We start from the raw sequence: 24,585 nt of genomic DNA, 5'->3' as shown, positions 1-24,585 counted from the left end.
TGGGCCCATCGCTCCAGCCTGCCCAGGTCCCTCTGCAGAGCCTCCTGCCCTCAGGCAGGTCAGCACTCCCCCCCAGCTTGGTGTCATATGCACACTCACTGAGGCTGCACTTGATCCCCTCATGCAGATCTTTAGTAAAGACATTAAACTGAACAGGTCCCAGCACTGAGTCCTGGGGAACACCACTTGTGATCAGCTGCAACTGGTTTTGACTCCATTCCCCACCACTCTTTGGGCTCAGCCACCCAGCCAATGTTTTACCCAGCAAAGAATATGCCCATCCAAGCCATGGGCCGCCATCATCAAGCATCAGCAGTCAACACTGCTAGATTTAAATTCTGAACCCTCAGCATATACTTTTGGGTTTCCTTTTATTGAATCCTCATCAAAGGATGTCTCTAATTGAGGTCATAAAATAAACATTTAAAAAAATCGCTTGTTACAATAACAGGCCAGCAAGATCACACAGTATTCCTGCACAGGGTATAATAAGGGAACTCACTGATGAATTTTCTGAATTAACATCAGTATATACCATACTGTTAATGGCTGCTTTAGAACCAGAGGAGTGAAAAAATGAGAAACACAATTTTAAAAATAAAATAAGATAAAAAAGAGTACCATGAGCGAACTGGGGATTTATAGACTAGTATACCTGTACCAGGGAAGTCAGTAACAACTATAATAAGGAGCAGAAGTAGTGGGCACATGGATAAATCCATCTGGATGGAAAAGAACCAGAAGGCTGCTGTTAAGGGAGACCTTGTTTCGTAAGTTACCACAAGCCCTGAAAGGATCAACAAGCACAGATAAATGTGGCCCTGTTGATAAAGCCTACTTTCATTTCCAAAAGGCTTTTGACAAAGACCCCTGCCACAAGATTTAAGGCAAACTCTGAAGCCATGATCATTGCAAAGATGAGTAAGTAGTACAAGTTCTGAAAGAGATGTTAGGAGAACACAGCTCAGAGTGATGCAGATTGGAAGAAAATAAACAATGATGGGCTTTAGACTGACCATCAGTGATCAGAGGAGTGAGATGCTGAGGGTTATAATATATCCCTCAAAAGACAAGCTCACTATTCAGCAGTAATTAAATTAAAAAATCAGAAGTTTATTAGAAGCTATTAGAAAAGGAATCAAGAAACCATTAGAAATTATTACATTATTACTATAAAAAAGGAAGGGCTTTAGACAGAAGGAGGGACTTCATGAAACAGGTAGTTGAACCACAGGCCACAGGACATTGCAGATGCTGAAAATTTATATGTGTTTAAGGAGAGACTGAATAGATTGATGGAAGAGGAATTCATTGAACTGAAAATGCATGGAAATGGAAAGTGTATTTAAGGAGGAATTATCAAAGCATATTCTGTGTTCTCCCTCATGTACCTGCTTTTGAGCACTATCAGAGGCAGGCTATTCTCCCAGAGGAACTAATCTGCTCCAACTATTATTTTATGCTATGCCAGCTGAGTTACAGGGTTAATTGTACTAGTCTGCAGTAGCAGATGGCTCTCCCAGAGAAGAAAGATGGAACATGGCTAGGAGATGGCCAGCTCCCACTCTCCTCCCTCAGTTTCACTCATCCTTCATGCCAGGTGGTTGGAAGAGGCCGTTCCCACCTGTCAGTTCTCACCAGCAAAACCCCACAGTGAAATTTGTCAGCTTTTGTGCACCCACAGTCCCTCTTCCTCTCCCAGCATAAGTGAGGGTGTAGATGTGCCGAAGGGACATGGGAGCTCTGTTCTGCTTTGTGGCTCCTATGTGAAGGATTGCCAGGGACAGATGACCAAGCTGGCGGCTGACCCAGTGACCCATCTGCAGGCAGTGAGGACAAAGGGGTGACGCAGGGATGATAATCCAACACTTCTTTCTTGCTGTCAACTCTGAGAAGTTTTCTTTTAGCAATATGCACATTATTTAAAGATTTGCTAAAGTCAAATAATATTAGGAAAGAACAATGATAAACCAGAAACAAGTTAATGGAACACAAGAAATATTTTAAGAAAACTTAAAAAATTACTTGGAACAAAATATAGTTTGGCTTGTTTTACCTGTATTGAATACAAATTATCTGAGAGAAAATATATTTCTGAATTTAAAATAGAAGTGAAATGACTAACTTCAATTCACTACAAGTTTTATGTTAGACAGGCTGTGAGATATATTGAAGTAATTCACACTTCATTAAAAATGCTCCTTGACAGAGAATACAGTTTTGGCTGCAGAGTTTGTATTGCATATTTACTTTCTAGGCATACTAAAATACATAAAAAGTATTTTTTCTACTGTTATTATGTTTCATTTCAAACAGCAGTTTGAAAAAACCTGTCATTTATTTCTGCACAGAATATGTTTACTATTTTTTCCTGCACTGCTGTATTTTCTATTGTATTTACCTTGCTTGTAAATAGTCTTTTATAAGGAGGAAAACTATAAGCAAGGCTGAAGGAAAGGTAGAGGCTAAAGAACTAAAGCTGTACTCCAAAGCCAGATGCAACAGAGTATTACCTCAGCAGTCAGAGAAACAGAGGAGTAGCTCTGCAGCATGACAAACTCTCTTGATCCCCCAAACCTCCCACTCTCTGGATAATGTCACAGACTATTCTGTTCAGACATGGATGTTGGACTGGATGTTGGATTTTTTGGTCAGAAAATGTGGTTTTGGTCAAATAATACAGCTTTAAGAGAACTGAAAAAGCTAAGAAAACCACTGAAACACTTAAGAATAGCCTTGAAATATCATTTCCACTTCCTCCTTGCTTCAGAAGAAATGTCTACAGCTCTCCCTCATTTTCCTGGTTTTGCTGGGAACAAGAAAAGAGTCAGGTGGTTGATGAAGACTGAGGAAGTTTGCTACGGAAACAAGCCTCACTATCCACAAGAATGACTATTACATGCAAATATCATATAAAAAAATCTAGAAATAATCTGAGGATGACTTCCTCATCTGCATTGTTTCCACAAGGTACTGCAACAAAAATGCTATTCAACTCTACAATAACTTCTCATTTTGTCTCCCTGATACTATCTTGTCAGAGGTTTTGGGTCAGAGTAAACTCTTGAGAAATGGCTCGACATTCCCTTTGAAACTAATTAGGCTAAGCAGCAGGTACCCAATCCAAAGTCAACAAAAGAATGTAGAAAGCACAGGGAATTCACTGCACCTGGGGTTAATGAACTCATTGTGTCATTTTTGCAGAGGTAAAGAAAGGGTAACATAGCTGACCAAATATATTTAGATTTACATGGTGGAGGTTTTTTGGGGGTTTTGTTTTTTAGTTTTGAGTGTCGGTAGTCCTTTCAGCACAAAATGTGGTGTTGAATCCTTACTAGACTCTAGGCTATTATGCAGTGTTGGAAGAGTAACTGCAAGTAAATCACTAAGTTTAATTCTAAAAACTCTGAAGTTCGTATTAAATTTTAATCAGCTTAGTAAGAAAATACATGTTGCATTTACAAGACATCTACCTACCTTTAGCAGCAAAAGCAAGGTAAAAATCTGGTTTGTTTTTTTTTTTTCTGAATTAGTAGTTACTAACAATTTACTCTGATATCCTAATTCTGTAGTTAATGGGGTGGTTGCTTAGACAAGGGCAAAGAAGCACAAAGTAAGTTTTGACCACTAACGTGCTCAGAAATGAGAGGTACAGAGGGGCTGAAGGAAACTGGAGTCAGTCCTAACAGTATAAATAGATACCACAGGAATTGAACAATAACAATGTATTTGTTTTAATTTGTGAAAGCAACTGGTTTTCTCGTAGAATAACTGTAACAGAGAAAACTCTGTTTAAAAACATGTACTTTTCCAGGTCCCATTAAATTAACATCTGTTTGTAATAATTCTTATGTTTTAAACATTTCCCTAGCCCCACAGGAGAGCAAGACCCAATCAACTTAGAACAATGTGGTAAATGCTGTGCTGACAGCATTAGCCACTGATTCAAAAGCATCTGTTTTCTGAAAAAATCACTAAGGTTTGTTCTCTTTGAAAAATGTTCCTAAGAAATTTCTACCCTGGACTGAAACCAACAGGTTAAAGCCAAAGAGTCAGATTGTCTCTTCTTGCCTGCTTATGCTACAGAAGCAGCATAATAAATGGTCGAGATGTAGTGACAACTAACCATGTGGATATTAAAAAAGCTTAGACAGCATTTCATAAATTACACAAGCAAGTTGGAATCAATGTCAGAGAACTGAAGTTTGAACAGATGAGGTAGGACATTTTTTAACAGATGCTAATATGCATGTTTAAATTAAATTCTTGATAAATAACTACCCACCAACTATACTGTAAGAATATTTTGTCAGGGGTCATAATTCATGGATTATTTTCATTTAAAAGGAAGACAATATAAATGACATGGAAAATACCAGGGCAGTCATAACAGAATGAATTATTTTATTTTTTCAAACATCAGAGCAGGAAGACACTCAAGATGGTTCAAAAATCAACAGTAAGCACTTCCAGCAGTAAAAGTCACTGCAGAACAGTCAAGCGGGCAAGGAACACTTCAATATGTGTTGTCAAAAAATTTAACTGGTCCAGTTTTGTTTTCAAGAGGCTTTGTTTGTTCACTCTCATACTACCACACTTGTGAATCTTGACATACGGGTTATTTCTATGTTAAAACAGATTGATTTGAGGACCGCACCCCACTTCTCAGTACCACCTACCATACTACTCTTCCAGAAATATGACTTTAAATTATCTAAAATGTTTTGCCTTAGAGCAACCATTTCTATGCTCTATTTACTGAAATCCTCTTCTTACATCTACATTTCATAAAAATATGTCAAACAATTAAAGATCTTGTTCATGCCAAAATTCTGCACTAAATACCCTTTCAAATAAACTTCCAGAGAAACTTCTCTTTGTCTGTTGTCCCTCCTTGCTATTGTAGGAAATATCCAACAACACAAAACCAGTGAAATGAACTATTTGTAGAATCAAATCCAGCATATTGCAGTATGATTTTTTTCTTGCTAAGGCATAAGCAGCCTTTAAACAAGTAGGAAAAATCATGTATAAATAAAAAATACAGCAGCTAAGGAGTGTGGTGTACAGTCTGTGATGCTAAATTCTGGATGCCCTTAAGTACCTACTTGCTCACAGATACAATCTGCAGTGGAGATTAATGTTACCAGAAATGCTAGAACTAGACAAAGTAACTCCCATTCTCTGCAAGCATGCAAACCATGCTTTTTGTTTGCATAGAGCTGCTAATAGAAGTGGCAAGGTTTTCCCTGCTTCTTCTTGTGAAAAAAAACGACCTCAAAACAATCCCCAAACCCCCTGTCCTTCCTTTTTCACTCCCACCACCCTGGCAGAAAACCTCACCTCTCTTTCAGAGAAATGAGCATGCCTTGTTACATGCTGCTCTGTAACTATAGGAGCAAATCAATAGCAGCTGAATGCCATCTGCTTCGGGCAGCAGAACAGCACCAAAAGTGTGAGCAATGCATCTTCCCTTATTGAAAGGTTATTTTATGCAAGTAAACAATTCATCGTCTTCTTGCACGCTTGATGCTCATTTACCACTTTTGATCAATAAAATATGCAAAACAACAAAAAAATTGAATCCTAAGAGTAGTTCTGATGCCAGTGTGATAGTTAATCAATATCAGGTCTCTGTTCAGTAAGGCAGGCAGTAGGGTAACTCCTTTATTGTATGAACCCAGGAAAAAGTGTGGAAATGTGTCTTGTTGCCTCTAAAATGCAGTAAGAGAGTAAGAAACACAACTTTCATCCTGCAAATTAAAAAAAGGGAGAACAAACCAGGAAGCCCTATTTTAACTGTAATTTTCCTCCCTCACTAACTCACTCATATAAGAGTACTTCTGTCAGCTTGCCTGACCATTTGTTGCAAAGATCTGCTATTATGCTGTTGATAGAGCTATACTATCATTAACACAGATATTTGGTTAAATTGTAGCTGTTACAAGACACACTTTGGACAGCAACCCACTCTGTTCCCTTCTGAAGCTGCTCTACCTTATTAAGTCTTGGTTTTCAATGTATTTATGTTTCAGGTGAACTCAGTTTTTCTGTTAAAAACAAACTGCTATGGGAATTTCTTTTGCACAGTGTTTCTTTTAGTCAGACCACAAACTGCCTTATTACATTAAGCCTCCTGACAATTGATTCAAGTAGAATACTTCTCTCCCAACAAAGAAAACGACATCATTTTTATAGATATTGCAGAACAAGATCTCCAATTTAAACAGTTTCCTAAAATAACACAAAATACTTGAAATAACATTTGCTGCTTACAGAACTCTACTTTAGTGAGCCATATATCCTAATATAAAAAAAATATAATTCAACTACCGTTTCATTTGAAGTGGTATTTTGCAGATTATATCACAAAGATACAGCCACAAATTTAGTTGCACACACTATGTTCTGATCTGCACTTAATACTGCATCTTCTTCATTGTTCATATTCATTCTACTTGTACATAGAAACACAATTATTCAGGTTTGTGGCCTTTACTCACTTTTGGTTATTTGAACTGAATAAAAGCTTGGTATGCTTCTGTAAAAGAGCACCTTTGGCAGGGCTTCCATTTAAGAGAACTGCGAAGTACAAGACTTACAAAACCCAAACAACAACTGGTTTTCCTCTATATTTGCAATGCAAAGACACTTCCTGGTGTACTGGTCCCGGACTTCCAGAAAAGATTTATTAAAGTGACGGCAAGCAACACTGAATAAAAAATAATTTCACGATCAGATTAGAACTAAGCACTAACTTGCAGTCAAGCAGCAGCACTTTACACAGGAGAGACAGAAAATCTCTTGTTCGTTGTTCAATTCTCATAATTCTTACAAAAACAAGACAACTGGAAGAACATATCCATAAATCAACTTGTACAGAATTTTTAAGGTAATTACTGGTAATTAACAAAGCACATATTTGCACATATGAAAAAAATCCTTTTTACCAACCAATGAAACTTATTAAATGTAAGAAAGGTTTCAATTTTGGGTTTATTTAAATCTGTGACTTAGAGGCAGATTTGTAAGCAACAGTTCAAAATTTTTCTTTTATAACCTTGCAAGACCCCAAACATTTGTATTTCTAGCAGGCAGCTACCCCTTCTACATAACGAAGCTTGGATCAAGCTCCTTCTGCATGCCTCCTTCAAAAATGCTCATGAGTTTATGTGAACTCCAATATACGGTTTGATCAACATTTATAGAAGCCAAAACAATTTTGATCAAACTAATAATAAAGAACATAGCAGTGAAAGTGCAGTAGCTTTGAGTCAATGACCCAACTAGCAGCAAGGGTATAATTTAAAGTCAGAAATTTCCAGTGCATGCACCGTTAGCCACAGTGAACCTGTTACTGCTCTAAAGGGAATTGTTTGCCTCTTATTAGATTTTCTACAGCACAGCCATAAGTGATAAATGTACTGCTGTACTCACTGTCAAGTTAATCAATGCTGCCAAAGTTTTGTTGACCTAACAGTAATCCATAAAGTGAGCGGCATTTTCTCTATCCCTATGACATCTTGGTCCTCAGTGGGGATACAAATCTTACAACAGCTTCTTAAAAAAAAAATGAAAAAACAAAGCAAAGGGGGGCGGGGGAGGAGACATTTTCAAAATTCTGTCTTTAAATTAGCAGACTGTGAGAATTCCTTGCCTCTCTGACAAATTGCTTAAAAAAGAAAGCTACCCAATGGATTCAGTTTGATGGTTAAAATACTAGCAAATGGATAACTTCACAGAGGATAAAGCCTTGCCTACTAAAAAGAAGGTAAAAACCAGTTTCAGGAGTCTTCCAAGGAAATAGCTGTGAACACAATTTACTTGTGACTATAGATTAGTGTACTGGTTCAAACTGAGCACGGTGCAGCAATTTTGAAGACAGTAATGTGAAAACAGTAATAAAAAATCACCACCGATAGAACTTGTCTACTGCTGTGTCTGGCTGTGATTCACCAGCCATGAGAGGCATCACCACTGAAAAGAAGAAAAAGTCAGGAAACAATCCCTGGTAGAACAAGCTGCTCTACAAACAAACTGCTGCCATGCTCTCACAAGCAATTATAGACATATGAAATATGAATTGCCATTGATTTTTCTTCTAGAGGTCACTCTGTTCCATGTTTTACGCACTCTAGGCATTTATTTGGGTGGCAAACTGACAAGTTTTTACAGAATTAACAGAGCAATGTAATCCTTGCTCAATCGCAGGTACTCCATTATGGTTCTGTTCCTTGACACTTGTCCCTCCCAAAACTCACTAGCGCGAGAGTCCTTGATAAAGGTGAGGAACAATGCAATTACTTGTGAAAAGAGACCATCCTAACTTGGTCAGCAAATGCTTATTTACTTCGTGCTGATGGCAGACACACAGCATCAGTTGCAGGACTGCATTTATCAAAGCATAGCAATTCTGCAGATAATGTTTTGATTTGGCTAAACCTCTCCACATTCTTGTTATTGAAAGATGGATGGCTTCTCTGGAAAGGAGAAACAAGATTGCAAGTTATTATCCTAACAGAAGTAACATAGCTATCTGTTAAAAATTATCATAACATTAAAATAGTGCAAGAATGCCAAGCTGCTCTCTATAAATCTCATGGTTTTGATGTTATCTTCACACTTAGCAATTGCCTGATGTTCCTTAGTCAGTAACCAGAGAACTTAATTCTGGCCAGTAAAGTCCACAAATGAGGTTGAAACTGAGAATCATGAATTCATAAATCATACATTCTGGTATTTTTAGACAGCAATCTTCTTTACTTTGATGATTCATTTTTTGCACAAGTATTTGGTCTCTGTGTTTCCCAGGCAAGAAGAATTTGCAGAAAGGCTGTGTTGCACCCTTCCTTCTTAGTGGTGATTATATCCCTGAAGGCTCTGGTTTACCCTACAAGTAAGCCCTGGCATCTGAAACTAAGGCTGAATTGTTGTTTTAAGTCACATTTCTTAGTGCCTTAATGAAAGGACAGAACAGTACTATAATACTGTGGTGTAGAGAGCTTAATCAGACTCTAAGACTCCAGGATAAGCAAATGAAAGAGAGTATGCCATCGGTGCAACATCGGGGAACTGGTGCCCCGAAATCAAAGCAGATGTGTACACAGTCTAATGGTTCAGAAAGGATTTGTAGTAGAACTGAAGTCTAAAAAATAACTTGCATTCTCTGTTGACACAGAGATGACCTTCAACACATGCTCATCAGAAGACAATATTATGACTGATATGTAGATTGAAGAAACCAGCCAAGGAGACAAAATTAAATTTCAGGGGAAAAAATACCAAAGTGAGAAAAGGTGGGAAGATGGGTAGTGACGTATGAAGTTGGAAGAATCTGCTATATATACAAAAATGGTAACATGGTGGTTGAGATAAAATATAGATACAAAAATGGCAACATGTTGGTTGTAACCGGTAAATATAAAACATTGAAAAAAGTTTGGATGTCTCCATCCAAACATTAACAAGCACAGCTTCTCCACCTGTTCCGTATCTCATCACCAATCAATGGTCCAGTGGTGGACTTCCCTCTGACTTCCTTGGTGAACATCACCACTTTGTAAAACTGAGCAAAAATAACTGACCAAACTAGAGCAATTCAGATATTTTTTTTTTTTTCCCCCCACATTCCAGGTTTTTTTTGAGCTGCCAAGCCTGGCTGCTAGACCTCTTCACTGAGATGCTGTCTGTACTTTTATGTTAATAAGACTGTTCCTGAATATCAGCATTGGACCAGTTATCAACAGTTTCCTGTACCATTAGAGCACCACTTCATCACAACATCCACTAACTTTTATTTCCAATACTATAAAAAGACCCCAATATCCTATGGTAACTCACTCTTGCAGTACATGCCCTCATCATTCCAGCATTTAAAGTTGGATAACTAATTAAGGTTGCATGATTAAACTTGCCTGAACTTGATTAATTATAAAAAAAATCTACCTGTAAAGCAGGTAAGCACTATTGCATGGCATATAAGCACAAAGGCATTACAAAAAAGCAAACTGCTTCCTAATCCTGAGGTTATACAGCTCCTGCTGTTCAAAACTATTAGCATGTATCACTGTGTGACCTTGACTGAGTCCAACTACTCAGAGAAACATCCGATGGGGTAATGCACAGACAGCTACTGAAATGCTGGTGGCTGCAAGACTGTCGATTGTGAATCCTGTACATGGTCTTTGTTCCTGCATAATCTCCTGCTGCTTTACAAGTGCTTTTGAAATGTTACACTAAGAAACTTTCCCACTGAACTAGGTGTGAGAGCTGGATCCCATGCTGAAAAGAGCACTTGGAGATCTGGATGCTCTGACATACGGAGAAACTGGGAGAAGTTTCACTCATCTAGCTTCCTTATGATTTCTTGGGGACATTCTCAACATTTTTCAGAAGTCAGCATTTCCGAGCAGGAAAGCTGCTCGGAAAACCAGTTACTCAGAATACAACTGTGATCTCCTAGTAACTTGCCAGCAAGGACATAAATAAAAATGTACCCTGTGTTACGTCTGTTGCAGCATGTCTGTTATCATCAGTTCATGAGCTGATACACACCATACTATCATAGTTATGAATGCTCTATTTCCCTACTGAAGATGATATTCTGGAAATAAAAAATAAGATGCTCAAAAAATGGACGATGAACTCCCCCAGTCAGATACACATAGCTGGAATGACATTTTCTCAGAAGGTTTTATTGGGAAAGTTATCACTGACCTTTTCATTTTCCTAGAATAGACATACCCAGTGGGTTGCAACAGCATAAGAAATAAGATTTTTATCCAACCATTTAAACCCCGTAATTCTACAAAAGCAAGACTCCAGCCACCTTGCTGCTGTAAAGGCCAGGGACGCACCACACAAACTGCTGTCCTAAGAGAGCAGTTTTAAAAGCTGTGGCAGCTGGTGTATTTGTACTGTCAGTTTACGCAAATAATGCCAACACACACAGCAGCAATGCAACTTACCCAGCCAAGGTAGTTCTGTAAAAACTGACTTGGAAATTAGTCTGGTTAGTGTGTAACACGCTATGTGGATCCTCTCCTGCCTTCCTCTTGATGGAGCACATTACTCCAAAGCTTTATATGCACCACAAATATCAGCAACCGAACCAACATGTAATATTTTCTTTGAACAAACTAACACTCCAAGCCCATATATTTATTTCAATATCTAAAGTAACAGAGAGGCTTTCTCCTTATGATGATGCACCCTCAAAAAGCAAAAGGCTGGCACTTCAGTGGAGCATCCAGGTGGTTTTCCTACGCTTTGTCATTAAGGGAAATATCCAGAGTAATCATGTGCAGAATGACGCTTACACCATATGAGTCAATACCATTTGGCATGCACAGACAGCTGGAAAAAAGGAACACCAATCAAAAATGTCTAGATACGTATCATCAGTGACACCCACCTGTATTAAAGAGGAATCAAACCCCACTGTGCTCCACTTAAGTCTCTACCAAACACAGGGGTTACTGGCTATGAACATAGGCAAATTACACTTAGAGATTACTGCGTCTACTAGAAAGCAACACACACATATCGTAGTATAAACAGGGCTTTCTTGAACTTCACATTCAATTGGAGTAAATCTGGTGACTGGCTGTGAATTGTAGGATCTGTGATCTTCCCATGGTTGTTATTTCCTGCAGCACATTGAAGGAGAAATGTAGGTAGCAAAGGTGTCAAATACAGTTTGACATTCCCATAACAGAGGTCTTGAAAAGAAATGGCTTTTAGTGCATTTGTTGCAAAGAGAAACAAACAAGACTAATTTCTGCATCACAAATAAAAATTTCCTTTGCGCTTAGTGGTTACTCTCAACTCTATTTTGTTGCATCAGGGCTTCATATTGCTTTATGTAAAATTTGCATTCATTGATAAGATTGGTTTACTCTGACTGTTATACTGAGCTTTGAACTAATTGCTCTCAATTAATCTGTTCCACTCTTTGATAGCTTATTTATCAGATTGGGAAAGATAGATTTAATGGTGTTTGCTGGAAACAAGTTCTTTAATTGGAAATACCAGAGTGTTTAGCTCACTTCGTGCTCTAGCAATTAAGGACAATTTGGAAAAGCGTTTTTCCCCCTACTATTGTCTCCTTGATTAGATATCCAAAGAAGCAGACAAAACAAATGACAATACCACCTAGCAATATTGGCTCAAATAAAAGCCCAGCAGCCAAATTACTTACTATGAGAAATGTGAACCATCCCCATCAATTCCAATGCTGTGTTACATTCATTTTGCTGTATCTTTGCCTCCCAAGTAGGTAAATGGCAAAATTTCTTTCAAAATGCATAGCTCTATGCCTGCCTCTATACAATTATCCCTTTCCACAAATAAGCCAAATCAACAGAAGAAATTATTTTTCTTGATTAAGCTCCCACATTTCTCTTGGGATGAAACAAAACAAACAATTAATCTTTCCTTATTTGTTCTCAGAAGAACCTGCATCCCTTAAACGTACGATAACCAAGGTACCTGTGGCAGGCAGTCGGCAGCAATTAGGCTTGTGTTGAAAATGAATGGACCAGAGTCAGAATGCCTAATCTGCTGAGAGTTTCTACAGGAGGGCAAGGTTAGACCAGGAAAATTCCCTTGCTGTGGAAATACTGTTAAAAATTACCACTTGACTTCAGCATAATTAACAAGGTTTGGGAATTTATATGAACTGAGTAATTGAAAAGAATTAGCAAGAGATATATACATTAATCTTCACCAGTTACAATGTGCCTAATGAAATTAAAGGTTCTACTTCTACTTCACGCTTTGTTTCTGCAAACTTTTTTCACCTACAGAGGAAAAAGTATATTAGATAAAGACAATGATAGTTATGAGAAATTAAAAAGAAGAAACTGCATCACAAAACTTATTTTTTATACCAATAGTTCTTGAAGATTTTCTTATATATAATTCATAGTATTTACCATAAGCAACTCTATGATTTTTTTTTATTCTAATGTCTGTGTTTTTAAAGTCAATGGGAAAAATCGGTATCAGAATTCTAAATTCAGGCATCATTCAGTAAATGTACCTGCACTTAAATTCAAGTTTGTCTCAGTCAAGACATTCTACTATCAACAGTTTCAGTAAAATGACCTCTTTTACACTTAACTAAATCTGTATTATATTTGGATTACAGAGACAATAAGCAGGTGAAAAGAAAAATAAGCGCAAGCAATGCTGATGTGTGCAGAGACTGTTAGCAGAAGATAACAAGCATTTATTATTCTCCTAGTCTACCCATGAGCACAGGACCTTCTCCCCTTAGTTCACTCTGAAATCCTTCAATATATCCTTCAGAAAGGAGACATACAAGATTGCATAAAAGCCAAGAAAAGGGAACACACACAAGGGAATTATATCTAATGCAGGAGGTTCCAATTTACCAAAGGAGAAGGCTTACCAACCACCTTCGCCCAATCTCTCTGAGGAAGACTAGTTGTCTCCTCCTCTGCTCACCTCTCTCAGCTACTGATGGACTAGCTCTTCTTGCTTAAGCAGCCTTCCTCCAAAGGATTTTTCTGTTCCTGTGCTCTGTCCTTGCAACATATCTAAAGCAGAAGCTCAAGAATTACTGCTTATTTAGTTCAGTATTTTTCCTGTAAACCCCTATGATTAGTTCCACAGTGGTTTGGGTTTTTTTTGGTTAGTGGTTTGGTTTTGTTTTTTTTCTTGGGTGTGTGGGTGTTGTGAGGTTTTTTTTGTGTGTGTGTTTTTGTTTTTTTACCTTTGGAATGGTCTACCTTAGATGATACAAACAATGTTAGATAGAAACTTTACAGTTGTTACGGCATACTTCAAAGTGAAGAATTGTTAGGTTAAGTTTAACAATCAAACCTTAATTCAGCTTCCTTATGTGTAAGGATTTATTTAAAGTCGCTCACATATGTAGTGTGACCCCATGCTACTTTTTCCTCCCAGAATCAGTTCCTCATCCAAAGCCAGAATGGATGGCATTCAGTTATTCAGCATATATTTGGTATTTCATTTTCTTCCTCTCACCTCCAAATGTGGCTTATGTCTTATGTGCAAATTCAAATCCTGCTATAAAGACAGAATTATTTCCTTCTTAACAAACTTTTTTTCACCAGCCCTCATGTGCAGTTTATAAATGCATAAAGAATATTAATGATTGGTTTTCAGTCATGCAAAAAGTGTAGACAAAAGAGTACTCTCAATGTGCATAAAGGCAATGACTTGGCAGGCCTAGGTCAAAACTACGTGCTAATTTAGTGCTGTACACTACTGGACAACCATAACAGAACATAGTGTGTTGCACTACACATGCATTAATAAAATACCCTTTCATTAGAAAATTTTTCCCTTCAATAGCAATTCATTAAGTAACTTTAAGCCGTTAAGACTTAACTACTTAACTTGCCTTGAATATCCAATTTAAAAAAGCAGTAGTCATTTGTACACCAAAAAATAAGAACATAAAACAACACAGAGTAGGAATTGAAAAAGTGTTTGAATGCTGTACATTGATTAAAAAGATGGAGGAAACTGAGTCTTTATACCATACTTAAGTCATGATAATAAAGACTCTTCGCAGGAATTACAGCTCCCTCCTTCCTGCCTTTACTATAATAGACAAAAATTTGTTTGGGCTTTCCCCCTGCCCTGTCAAAGAAACTCAAGCAAATCTATTCAATATTTATTAAGGAAAATTTAATGCCTAAACATCAAACGTGGAGTTGCCTTCAGGATAAGGAAGGTCACCATTTTTTCCTTCATCATGGCTAAATGAAACAGGTATCTCACACTTTGTATTGCTCTAGAAGGAGCTACGTCTATTAGAGCAATTGGCTGTCAGCAGACCACAGTGACTACAGCAGTGTGCCAACACTCAAGTTTTAATACCCCTAGTTCTGCTTTACCAGGCTGTGACATCTTAGGCAAAGACATTAATTTCTTTCTCCCTCTTAAAATATCTTACAGTTATTCTGAGCATATGCAGGTCATGACAGAGACCATTTCTCACTGTATAGAAACGCACAATTAGTACAGTATGATGTTCATCTTAACTTGGGTGAAAGTATGTGATACAGTAGAGTTATGATATGCAGTACAATGAAAAACGAACAAGCGCTTAGACATGGTTTCTAAACCTGTCGTGACTTCTAACATAAATTCTGCTTTTAACTGAGTAAAATTTACTTTGATCAGCACTAACATATAAGAGTGAAACAAGACAGAAGTTCATGCAGCACAATTCTATACAGCAAAACCAAACAGATTATTGAAGATAAAGGAAAAAATATGAATCATAAGCCACAATGTAGCATCACTTGAAAAGCAAAAAATGTAATTCTTAAAATATAAACCAGGTAATTTTCCTAAGCATCCTTGAAAAATGCTTGGGATATTTCTGCAGGAAACACCTCTTGCAAACCAACACTCTTAATAAATGGCTCTCCTTTAAATTATCTACAGTATTATTTTGCTTTCCTGTTTTCTCTTGCCTTCCTCCTCCTCTTAACAAATATGCAATCCTGCATGTGTCAAGCACACTTCTTTAAAATCCACAGCCATCTAAAACCAGCTATGTATCTGTACCACCAAAGAAACATGTATGCACAACAGAATCTTAAAAAAGCTGGTCACAGCAATGATGGATTTAAGTTATTAACTGATCAAAAAAAGATGGATGGTGGTCTGCTTTTCTTAATCTACATCATCATCTAGATCTATTTAAAGATATGTGGTACACTAACAAACTTAGTTAAGGTTTCGATAAAATCAGTAGAATAATCTGCCCTGTTACATTGAGACTGTATTGATCAATAAAATCACTTGTACTAGGAAAGTACTGTTAAGTACTGACAATCCCAGCCATTAATATTATTTAACACTCTGCTCACAATCTTTAATGAGGACAAAGAACATTTTGTCTTTTCATACTTATCATACCATTGCTTTTAGAACTCCCTACAGGTGCAGTTCAACCTTGATTACTGCAGACTAAAGGGAGTTAGAGAAGGAAGACACTGAATAATTTTGGATAATGGATAGAATTTTCAATGTGATTAATAGATGTGGGTGATTAAACAGACTTTCCAGCAAAACATCAGTTAAATCTTATTTCACCGAATCCAACTTTTACTTGCAACTTTCTAATGCTAGACTCATTCTTCTCAATGTATTCGCCTGCATTTAAAACAAAACTGGTTTCCAGAAACAGTAATCAGGAAGATAAGCATCTGTTCTGGACTTGATGGGAATTATTTTTTTTTTTTCCTGCAAATAAGCCAATTTGGTCTTAAATTAGTTAGAAATAGATCCAAACAGCAAATGTGTACACAGGACAAAGGGAAGGACTGCCACTGCAGAAATCTTTGTGGTGGTTAATGAATGACGCAAAGAAGTCAAAGTGATTTCTATCCAACTCCTGCTCTCAGAAGCCTAGTGGGAAAACCCCCACAGGTCAGGCATGCACAGAATAAGGTGGAGAAGAACAAATATAGGCCCACATTTTATACAAAAGTTTTATAGCTTAAAACTTGTTCCTCTGAGTTTGGCTTTTAAATACATAGCCAATTACCTCCCATGTGTAAAGCATTTGGTCTTAAAAGGCATTAGCCTTCACAAGCGGCTCTGCACAGTGGCATCTGACCTGCGCACCTCTTCATTATACCAGTATGATTCAACCATGTCTTCTCAGCCATATGATTCAGTCTTTTTTCTTTTAAGGGTAGAGTTTGTGATGCATAGAGGGGTCAGTTAATGAAAACACATTAGTATTTAATCAAATCTAATAACAAGCTGAAACACAAGTATGTGTTTAATTGCTTTAAGGACCATATAAGAAAGGTCATAATGGTTCAGACCAAAAGTCCATTTAGCACTGTAGCCTATCTCCAAAACCAGATATAAATGGATACCAAGGAAGAGTATAAATGAGCATGACTAACATACAAAACATTTTCCTTCAATACTGTAGCAGCCTTGAAAGTTATTTCCAGCTTGAGGACCTCCTATGCTCGATATACACTGCTCCTCCATGAACCTTTCCAATCTTCTCTTGAACCACTTTAACATTTTACATTCACAACACCCTTTGGCGAAAACACACAGGTATACAGGAATGCTTGATACAGAATGCATTTCTGAGAATATAAAAGGAGAACAATTGTAATGAATATTAACAATGACAGAATGGATAAATGTGATGAATGTGAACCACAAAGAAATAAAATTTGAATAGCTGAACAATCATTGAATAGTTCTAAGATCATTTTGCCATTACATTTCCAGAACTAAATAGTAACTGACTTGAATTTTTTTCTATTGGGCAAAAGCAAGTGAATGTCTTATAAAAGTACATACCAGACACAGAGGAGTCAGTATTTCTAAACAGCTCCAACAGCACTGGTTCAAAAACGTCTACCTCTACAGACATTACATTTTGTTCTTCTTTAATATTGATAATGTAGTGTCAAGAACTGTTAAGATTTAGAAAGCACTAACAGGTTGCTTCTGATCCTAGAGAACTGTCGGCTTCAACCAACCCACAAACCAAGATCTTCCTGTCTTTATGTGAAATCTTACCTTTCATTCTGCCTAGCAGAGCTCAGGCTGACTTTTATGTACTACCATGGGACATTTTTTCCTCCACAAAGGGAAGAGAAAACAGTGAAAAATCCAGCACATCATCAAGGATTTGTTTTCCCCACTTTTTGATCCTACTTCAGCCAAGACAGCTCTGAGGCAGTATTTCAGCTACAGTTACAGAGGCGACATATTCGGCATCGAAAGGTAAAGCTCTAGCCAATGCACAATGTGGGGTACTTGCAGACTGGCATCAGGAGTCTAGAAGTTTTTTCTTAGAACAGAGACCCCTCCAGCCTTCTTGAGGATGAACAAGGCATAAATGGCTGAGTTTGCATTCCTGCTTGTTAGAATAGCAGGAGACCAACAGAAATGGAATCAGTTAAGCAGTGAAGAACTAATGAAACTTCCCACTAGGTGATGGAAAACTCTTTTTCTTCACCATTAGATAAAAAACTCTGAGAAATCAAATCATCTCAGTCCCCAGAATGATAGCAAAAAGGTGCAATGAGTGACAAAGAAAGCAGAAGATTCCTATCCTCCGTTGCAATATAAAATGCTGTCTTGGCTCTGAAATGCTCTGCAACAGAGTTTCCAAATCAACAAAAAGATCCTTTCAGTACTATAATTTTTTTTTAAATTGAATCTAAAACTTCTATAAAGCAACAGCACACAAATAGATGAACTTAAAAGAAGACAGTTCAAAAGCTTTAGAATACAGTTTGGTTGGATAACTAAAACCAGAGGGCTTTTTTCAGGGGCTAGGAAAGGTGATTTAAACCTTCCACCCAGATTTATTAGTTTGTTCATACCTACTGTCCAGTCAGAAAAGGCTATTTATTTATTTAGTTAGTTAAACATTACCACAAGGAATTTACTATCAACACTTATTGAAGTAATTAAAGAAAATCATCATGGCCCATGAAGAAAGAAAGACACCTTGGGCCAAATTTTCTGTAAGATAAGTTTTCCTTTTGCAGCTACAAACTGCAGAAATAGTTCATTTGTCTTCATTTTTTTGTAGTTGCTCTTGAACTGCTCCCCAGAAAAGAGAAAAACATTGCAATATAATCATGGGTGATTTTCTCCTTTATATTTCTGACAAACTTACTCATAAAGCAACTCTACATTATTCATCACTTCATCCACTGTTTTCCGAACTCCACCCTGCTGGAAACGAAGACAGCTAAGGAGTATAAGATTGGATTCTACTTTCTTAAGAGCAAAATCATAATAGATATGGTTTTATTTGTCTTTTTCAGGAAGGATTGGTAGTTAAAGTATTTTAAAAGAGAACTGCATTTTGAAGAATACTGAAATATAGGTCAAAGTGCTTCTCGGATCTCCAGATTATTTCCTTAAATGGAAAACAAACCTCTAGTCCAGTTTCATAAACTCCATAACTCATTTTGAAGATTTGGATTCCTGAAACTACTGGAATGTTGAAGTTCATCAAGTCTTCAAGTCTCGCAGCCAAGCAGCACTTCAACCAATCTTATCTCCAGGAATCAGGACTGTTCTCTTTGTAAAAAGTTCAAGAGTAAATAAAAGGCAAGTATGTTTTCTTGACCTCAGCCAAGAGGGAAATATTAGCTCTACATACTAACTCTGGTTAGAGACATATGTACATACAGGCCCTACACGCATACACAACAGTTCTGAAGGTTTACAGCCCTCTGTTTTATATTAGAGTCTTGCCAGTCACAAGAAGAATTTCTTCAGGTCACTCAGGCCACAAGAAATCATAAAAAAAATGGGTCTCCTCCAAAATCTCTCTCCACCACCAAATCATTTCAGGGGAGACTAGAGGCAGCTACACAGTCTCATGTTGAGGTTTGTGTGCCACTTCACAGTGAATTCTGTTAACGATGCCTGTTATCTTGTTGGACTGATGATATCAGCAAATGATGAGATTTCTTCTGCCCAAGGGGGTTAGAAAATATCTATTCCATTGAACTTTAAAAGGCAGACCTGTCAAAGAGCAAGTCCCTGGGGCAGAGAGACTGGATGGCAATAACATCCAGTGTCAGCTTACTGGGACAAGGATATGACCTAACTCCAAATCAGTAGAGAGCAGGTGGCTAGATCAAATTCTTCCCCATTACGAATTCACTGGAAATAAGCTACATAAAAACTGCTCCTCCAAGAGTACATCATACAAAATCTATTTGTAACAAATACTGATCAGGTTGACAACAAGTTGCAGCTGGTTCAATAACCAATTAGATAAGGTCCCTCAGTGCTGCCCTTAGGAATCCCAACAATGTCTTCAATGTCCAAAATAAAACACCAACTACCTGTCCAGTTGGTCCATCCACAAGATGACTTACTGAACTCATACACAACAATAATTGTGCAAGAGGGAGCATTTCAAGTGATCTATATCTCCTTTAAATACACTTCCAAAGCAGACAATATTTCTGTATTGCTTTGTGATAAACGGTTAGTCCAAGATTATACAGTGGATTAAAAAAACCAACCAAACTGCCATGACCCAGAAGCTACAATGCTAATTAACAGTCTGTCCTATCATCTTCCACCCTTACCTTCACCTTTTGGTACTTTCAAGCGAACGTATTTCTCCCGGCTCACAAACACACTGTCATGAGTCAGACTTTCAATGAAGGTCCAGTTGGCAGCTCTTCTCAAATTAGAGGCTCCCTATACAACTAGCTACCTCCAATCTGTATCTTCATCTTTTCTCAACACCAAACTTTTCATGAAACATATCAAGAGAAGATATTTTGTAACTGTAATCAAATAGCTAAGTCCAAATCTTGCTGCAATCTAACACTACTGTCAGAGAGCTTTTTGTCAGCAATAGTGTAATCCAATGATTTATTTTACAAATTCTAAATCAAAACCACCTGGATTCTTATCTCTGCTGTATTACAAGCTACAAGCTCAGATCAGACACACAAATAAGTAACTGTTAAGTCAGAATTTATATCACACACTAACTGATTTATGGTAACTCTTAGTTGATAGCTACCACAAGGTAATTAGAGCTGGTTTAGTCCTCTTCTGCTGTCCGTAACAGGCATTTTCTTCTTTAGCAAAGACTAAACCAGCTCAACTGAAGTCCTGTGTGCTGTAGGATAAGATCATGCGCAGAGACAGCTACCATGGATCAGCAGAGGAGCAATAGCTTATTGCTTCATACTAATTTGCTTGACTGTTTGAGGTCACCCTCTGTCATTCGCTTATCTTTACATCTGTTTCCTCATTAATAAATTAAACATAATCCTTCTTTCCTCTTGTCAGTCAGTTGATTGTTCTCAGTATTCACAAAGGCTCTGTATTATTAGTATACATGCAGTTAAATTAGTCTGCATACTAGTGCTTACTAGTCAATTATTGCATGGTATTAAACACAAAAGTTCTAAATTCTAGTCAAACTTGTAAAATATGAAAGTCACTTAATAACAATATAGATAAATCATTCATTCAGTAAATCGGTGTACTATAAAAAGAAAAAATCCCCACTCAAGCTTTCAAAAACAAGAGAAAAATAAGCCATTTGATTAATATTAGCTGACAGTGAATATAGATAAATTTAAGAAAATGACTATTTGTACCTCGCAATTTACCAATACTTGGTTTATTTGTAAGTTTGCTATTCTTCAGAAAGATATAATGAAATGTTTCTGAGCTCCTGTCTATTCACTCCAAGAAACAAACAAACTGTGCTGAAATGATTTAAGAGGGCATTTCATCATGAAAAGGTCACAAAGTAGTAACAAGGCACTGGCAACTGCAGCACGTTCCAGCTCAGACAGGGGAATTTCTTGCTTTCTTTACTACTTGATACAGACTGATTCCACTATTCTAATTTAATATAAATATTTTTATCTGCATTTAACTATAGTTAACTAGTTAATTAAAAATACGTAAAGAACTCGCTATGATTAGACCATGTCAGATACAGGTTTGTACTTGACTGCTATCTGCATGGCATCTTACTTCTTGCCTGTATAGGTTTTCAAGGTGTGAAGTACAGTAAGAAGAAATGAATAACCTTAAAACAAATTATTTGAATGTAACATCTCTGTAAATGCTTAGTCTCTACATGAGATTCTGGCTGGTTTCGAAAAAACAGTTAATGACTACCACAACTCCATAACAGTTTACCAGCTGCACAAATGACCGATTACTAATACCACCACTGACTAGTGATGGTAGTTGCCAAACTACTCTTACAGATTAACTGCCATTAGTATCAGCTGAAAATATGTTTGCAATATTTTATATATATATGGTGTTGCATTAAAAACTGATCATCTCTTCTGAAATTGTATCACATTCCTACAGTGCATATTGGAAAATGCCTGGCACTATTAAAAACCTTCTGATAACTGAGGTGTCTTAATATGAACTTTCAGTTGTCTAAAAATAGGGTGTCATTATTTTAAAAGTTAGAATTTCACTGATGATTAGTTCTATTTTCTGCTAGCAGAAACAGACACTAATGACTGTGATAAGAATATTAATGACTTTTGTTCTTGTTTTAATTTAGTATGCACATTAGTAAGGATATAACTTAGAGGCTTGTCATGTTTTAATCAGATGATGTCCAGCAGCCCCTTCCAACATAAACCACTGCATGTTCCTATGATAGCCCATGGCGACAGAAGGGAGGAAAAGTTAATTAAATGTACAACACTGTACAAGAACAAGAGTTGACAAGCTCTTCCAGTAGGGGGAGATGTTCTTTTAAAGTTTATCAGCAATTAAAAACGGCTAACCATTTTACCCCTGTATCTTTTTAACAAAATCAACCTCATATGAGAAATCAGTAAATATGCCTCAGTAGAAATATTGCCCAAAAGACAGTTGTATGAAAGTCAGGAGGAAAAAAAATTGGCAGTAAATGGCTGTAAGAGAAAAACATACTGGAAAATGGAGCAAGCTGTGCTAACAGCTATCAGAACCAAAAAGGCCCTACTCCTTTTCAAAACTGAAGTCTCTCCAACAGCAATGTATTCTCACCCATGCAAAAAATCTAATTTTTAGATGCCAAAGATGCTATAAATATCACAGAGCAAGAAGGAAAAAAGGATTAAATTTTTAAATTTAACAATACTAACGAAATATTTTAAAATAAAAAACCAAAAAGAAACTACGTTGCCTGAAACACTCCCTATGTCTCAGAACAAAATCTGAGCTGTGTTTTATGCATTTCCAAATTAGTTTTTAAAAGTTTAACATCAGAATTAATACTGTCTCATGTCACACTGTAATTCCATTCTCTTCCTTAAGCATTTTTCTTTTTCAAACCTTCCTGAGAATCACAGAGGTTCCTGAGTGGTGCAGGTTACCATCTGTTTTCTATGAATGCAGCTCATTGTCCTTTATGTTGCAGTTCAACATTTTTCCCATTGTGCCACTACAACTGTGGATGATGACATAAATCAAATCTCTGAAATTTTTACTATTTTTAATACTCTGATCAGAAAATAAACAGAATACTCTCACTCTTTCCTTCATCCCCAAACAGTTATGTTTTGACTCAGATCATTTCTATGATCCTCTTCAATAAAACAGCACTTGCTTTAGTACAGCTGAAGGTGCAGTGAACGGGGAACATGTCCAGAGGAACACCAATCTGGCTTTGTCACCAGAGAAATTGCTGTGAAACTATACCACAGGGCATTTTTAAAGCAATCATGACGAGAGTAGAAATTCTGTTTATTAAAAAAGGCTGAGATTTATCACTGGTATATTTAGACGTCTATATGTCTGAGTCATTCCTGAAGACTCTGTAGCAAAATCAGCACACAAATAGGTAGAATCTGGGACTTTAAATGCAATTTTGCAAACCAACTGAGATGTATATGGGATGACAGGTGCCTATTTCAACTGGATGAACAATTCAGATATAGGCATGTACAGTAGAGGGATATGAATTTGATGAGCTGATTCTTCCCTGGTCTGTCTAAATGGAGGTGAGTTAAATAAAGTCTCATTGTATCTCTTCTGCAACTCTTTTGGTAGGTATGTTTAGAACAATTTTGAAAGAATAGCATGTTCCTGATTTTAAGTACAGGAAAATGAGGTACTAGTAGGTTCATCAGAGTCAGTCAGCAGCTTTTGCAAGAATCTTGAAAAAAATGCATAACAGTCTGGATTTCTAGCTGCTAATCTCGTTAAGTGAACAGAAATCATCACTGCTGGGAAGTATCCAGCTCACACCCCACCTCTAAAATTGCTTGTCAGTAAAACAGCCCACTTCGTACCTTCAAATGTGGTGGGTACTACCACTCTGAAAATGGATGCTGCTTTTACATTCACAATGATGAGTGTAGACTCACCTGCAAGTACAACTCCAAGCCTTGCCGTCGCTGCTCCAGCACCTTGGGGACCCAGTTTCTCACATGCTTTGAAGGGATCTCGGGAGTTCTTATGAACTTCTTCAGCTGCAAACAAAAAAGACATGAAGTATAACAGCAACCTTTTAAAGTAAACATGTTTATGTTAGAGATGAGGCAGTACAGGTGAAATAACCACACATGGTTATTTCAAGGACAACAGCATGGCAATGAAGTTACTATCAGCTCATTGAAGTAACAGCAGACATCACATCTACAGGTTGCAGTTGAAAATCTCCACATCTGGCTGCCCTGGACAGTGAAAAGGCACCCTACTAACACTCTCTTGTGACTAACAGCCTTAAAACAAAATGGCAGCAACCACATGAAGATACCTGAAATGCATTCCCTGTTAGTCAACTTGGAATGATACCTGACAATGTCACTGTGATGCACACAGGTATTACCTTGCTAAGTGCAGTGACAAAACAGTGCAATGATTTCTACCTCTAGATTTAGGCAACTATGAACAGGTGGGAGAAGTACAGGGAGGAGAGCTAACCAGTTGTCTGAAGAGCTGGCAATCAAGGGAGCAAAATATTCACGCTCTCAAATTGCTCCAACAGACCAACAGTTGTGTGCAATATCTCATACAGAGAAATAGCAAGATTGCCACTGAATGTATTTCCAAGAGAGCTCCATAACAATTCCTCTA

The 24,585-nt window shown here is 37.3% G+C and overlaps 1 protein-coding gene across 1 annotated transcript in view; it reads right to left on the bottom strand.

The window, feature by feature from the left end:
* SNX24 (sorting nexin 24) overlaps positions 1–24,585 on the bottom strand; it is a 92,288-nt gene that overhangs the window by 16,040 nt on the left and 51,663 nt on the right. The window contains exon 3 of the mRNA XM_040579578.1: positions 23,874–23,978. Coding sequence (XP_040435512.1) covers positions 23,874–23,978 — 105 coding nt within the window. The remainder of the gene's footprint in view (positions 1–23,873; positions 23,979–24,585) is intronic.

The sequence above is a fragment of the Falco naumanni genome, chromosome Z, assembly GCF_017639655.2.
Source record: "Falco naumanni isolate bFalNau1 chromosome Z, bFalNau1.pat, whole genome shotgun sequence".
Classification (NCBI taxonomy): domain Eukaryota; kingdom Metazoa; phylum Chordata; class Aves; order Falconiformes; family Falconidae; genus Falco; species Falco naumanni.
The sequence above is the reverse complement of the archived record's forward strand: the minus strand, read 5'-3'. Positions and strand labels throughout refer to the sequence as shown.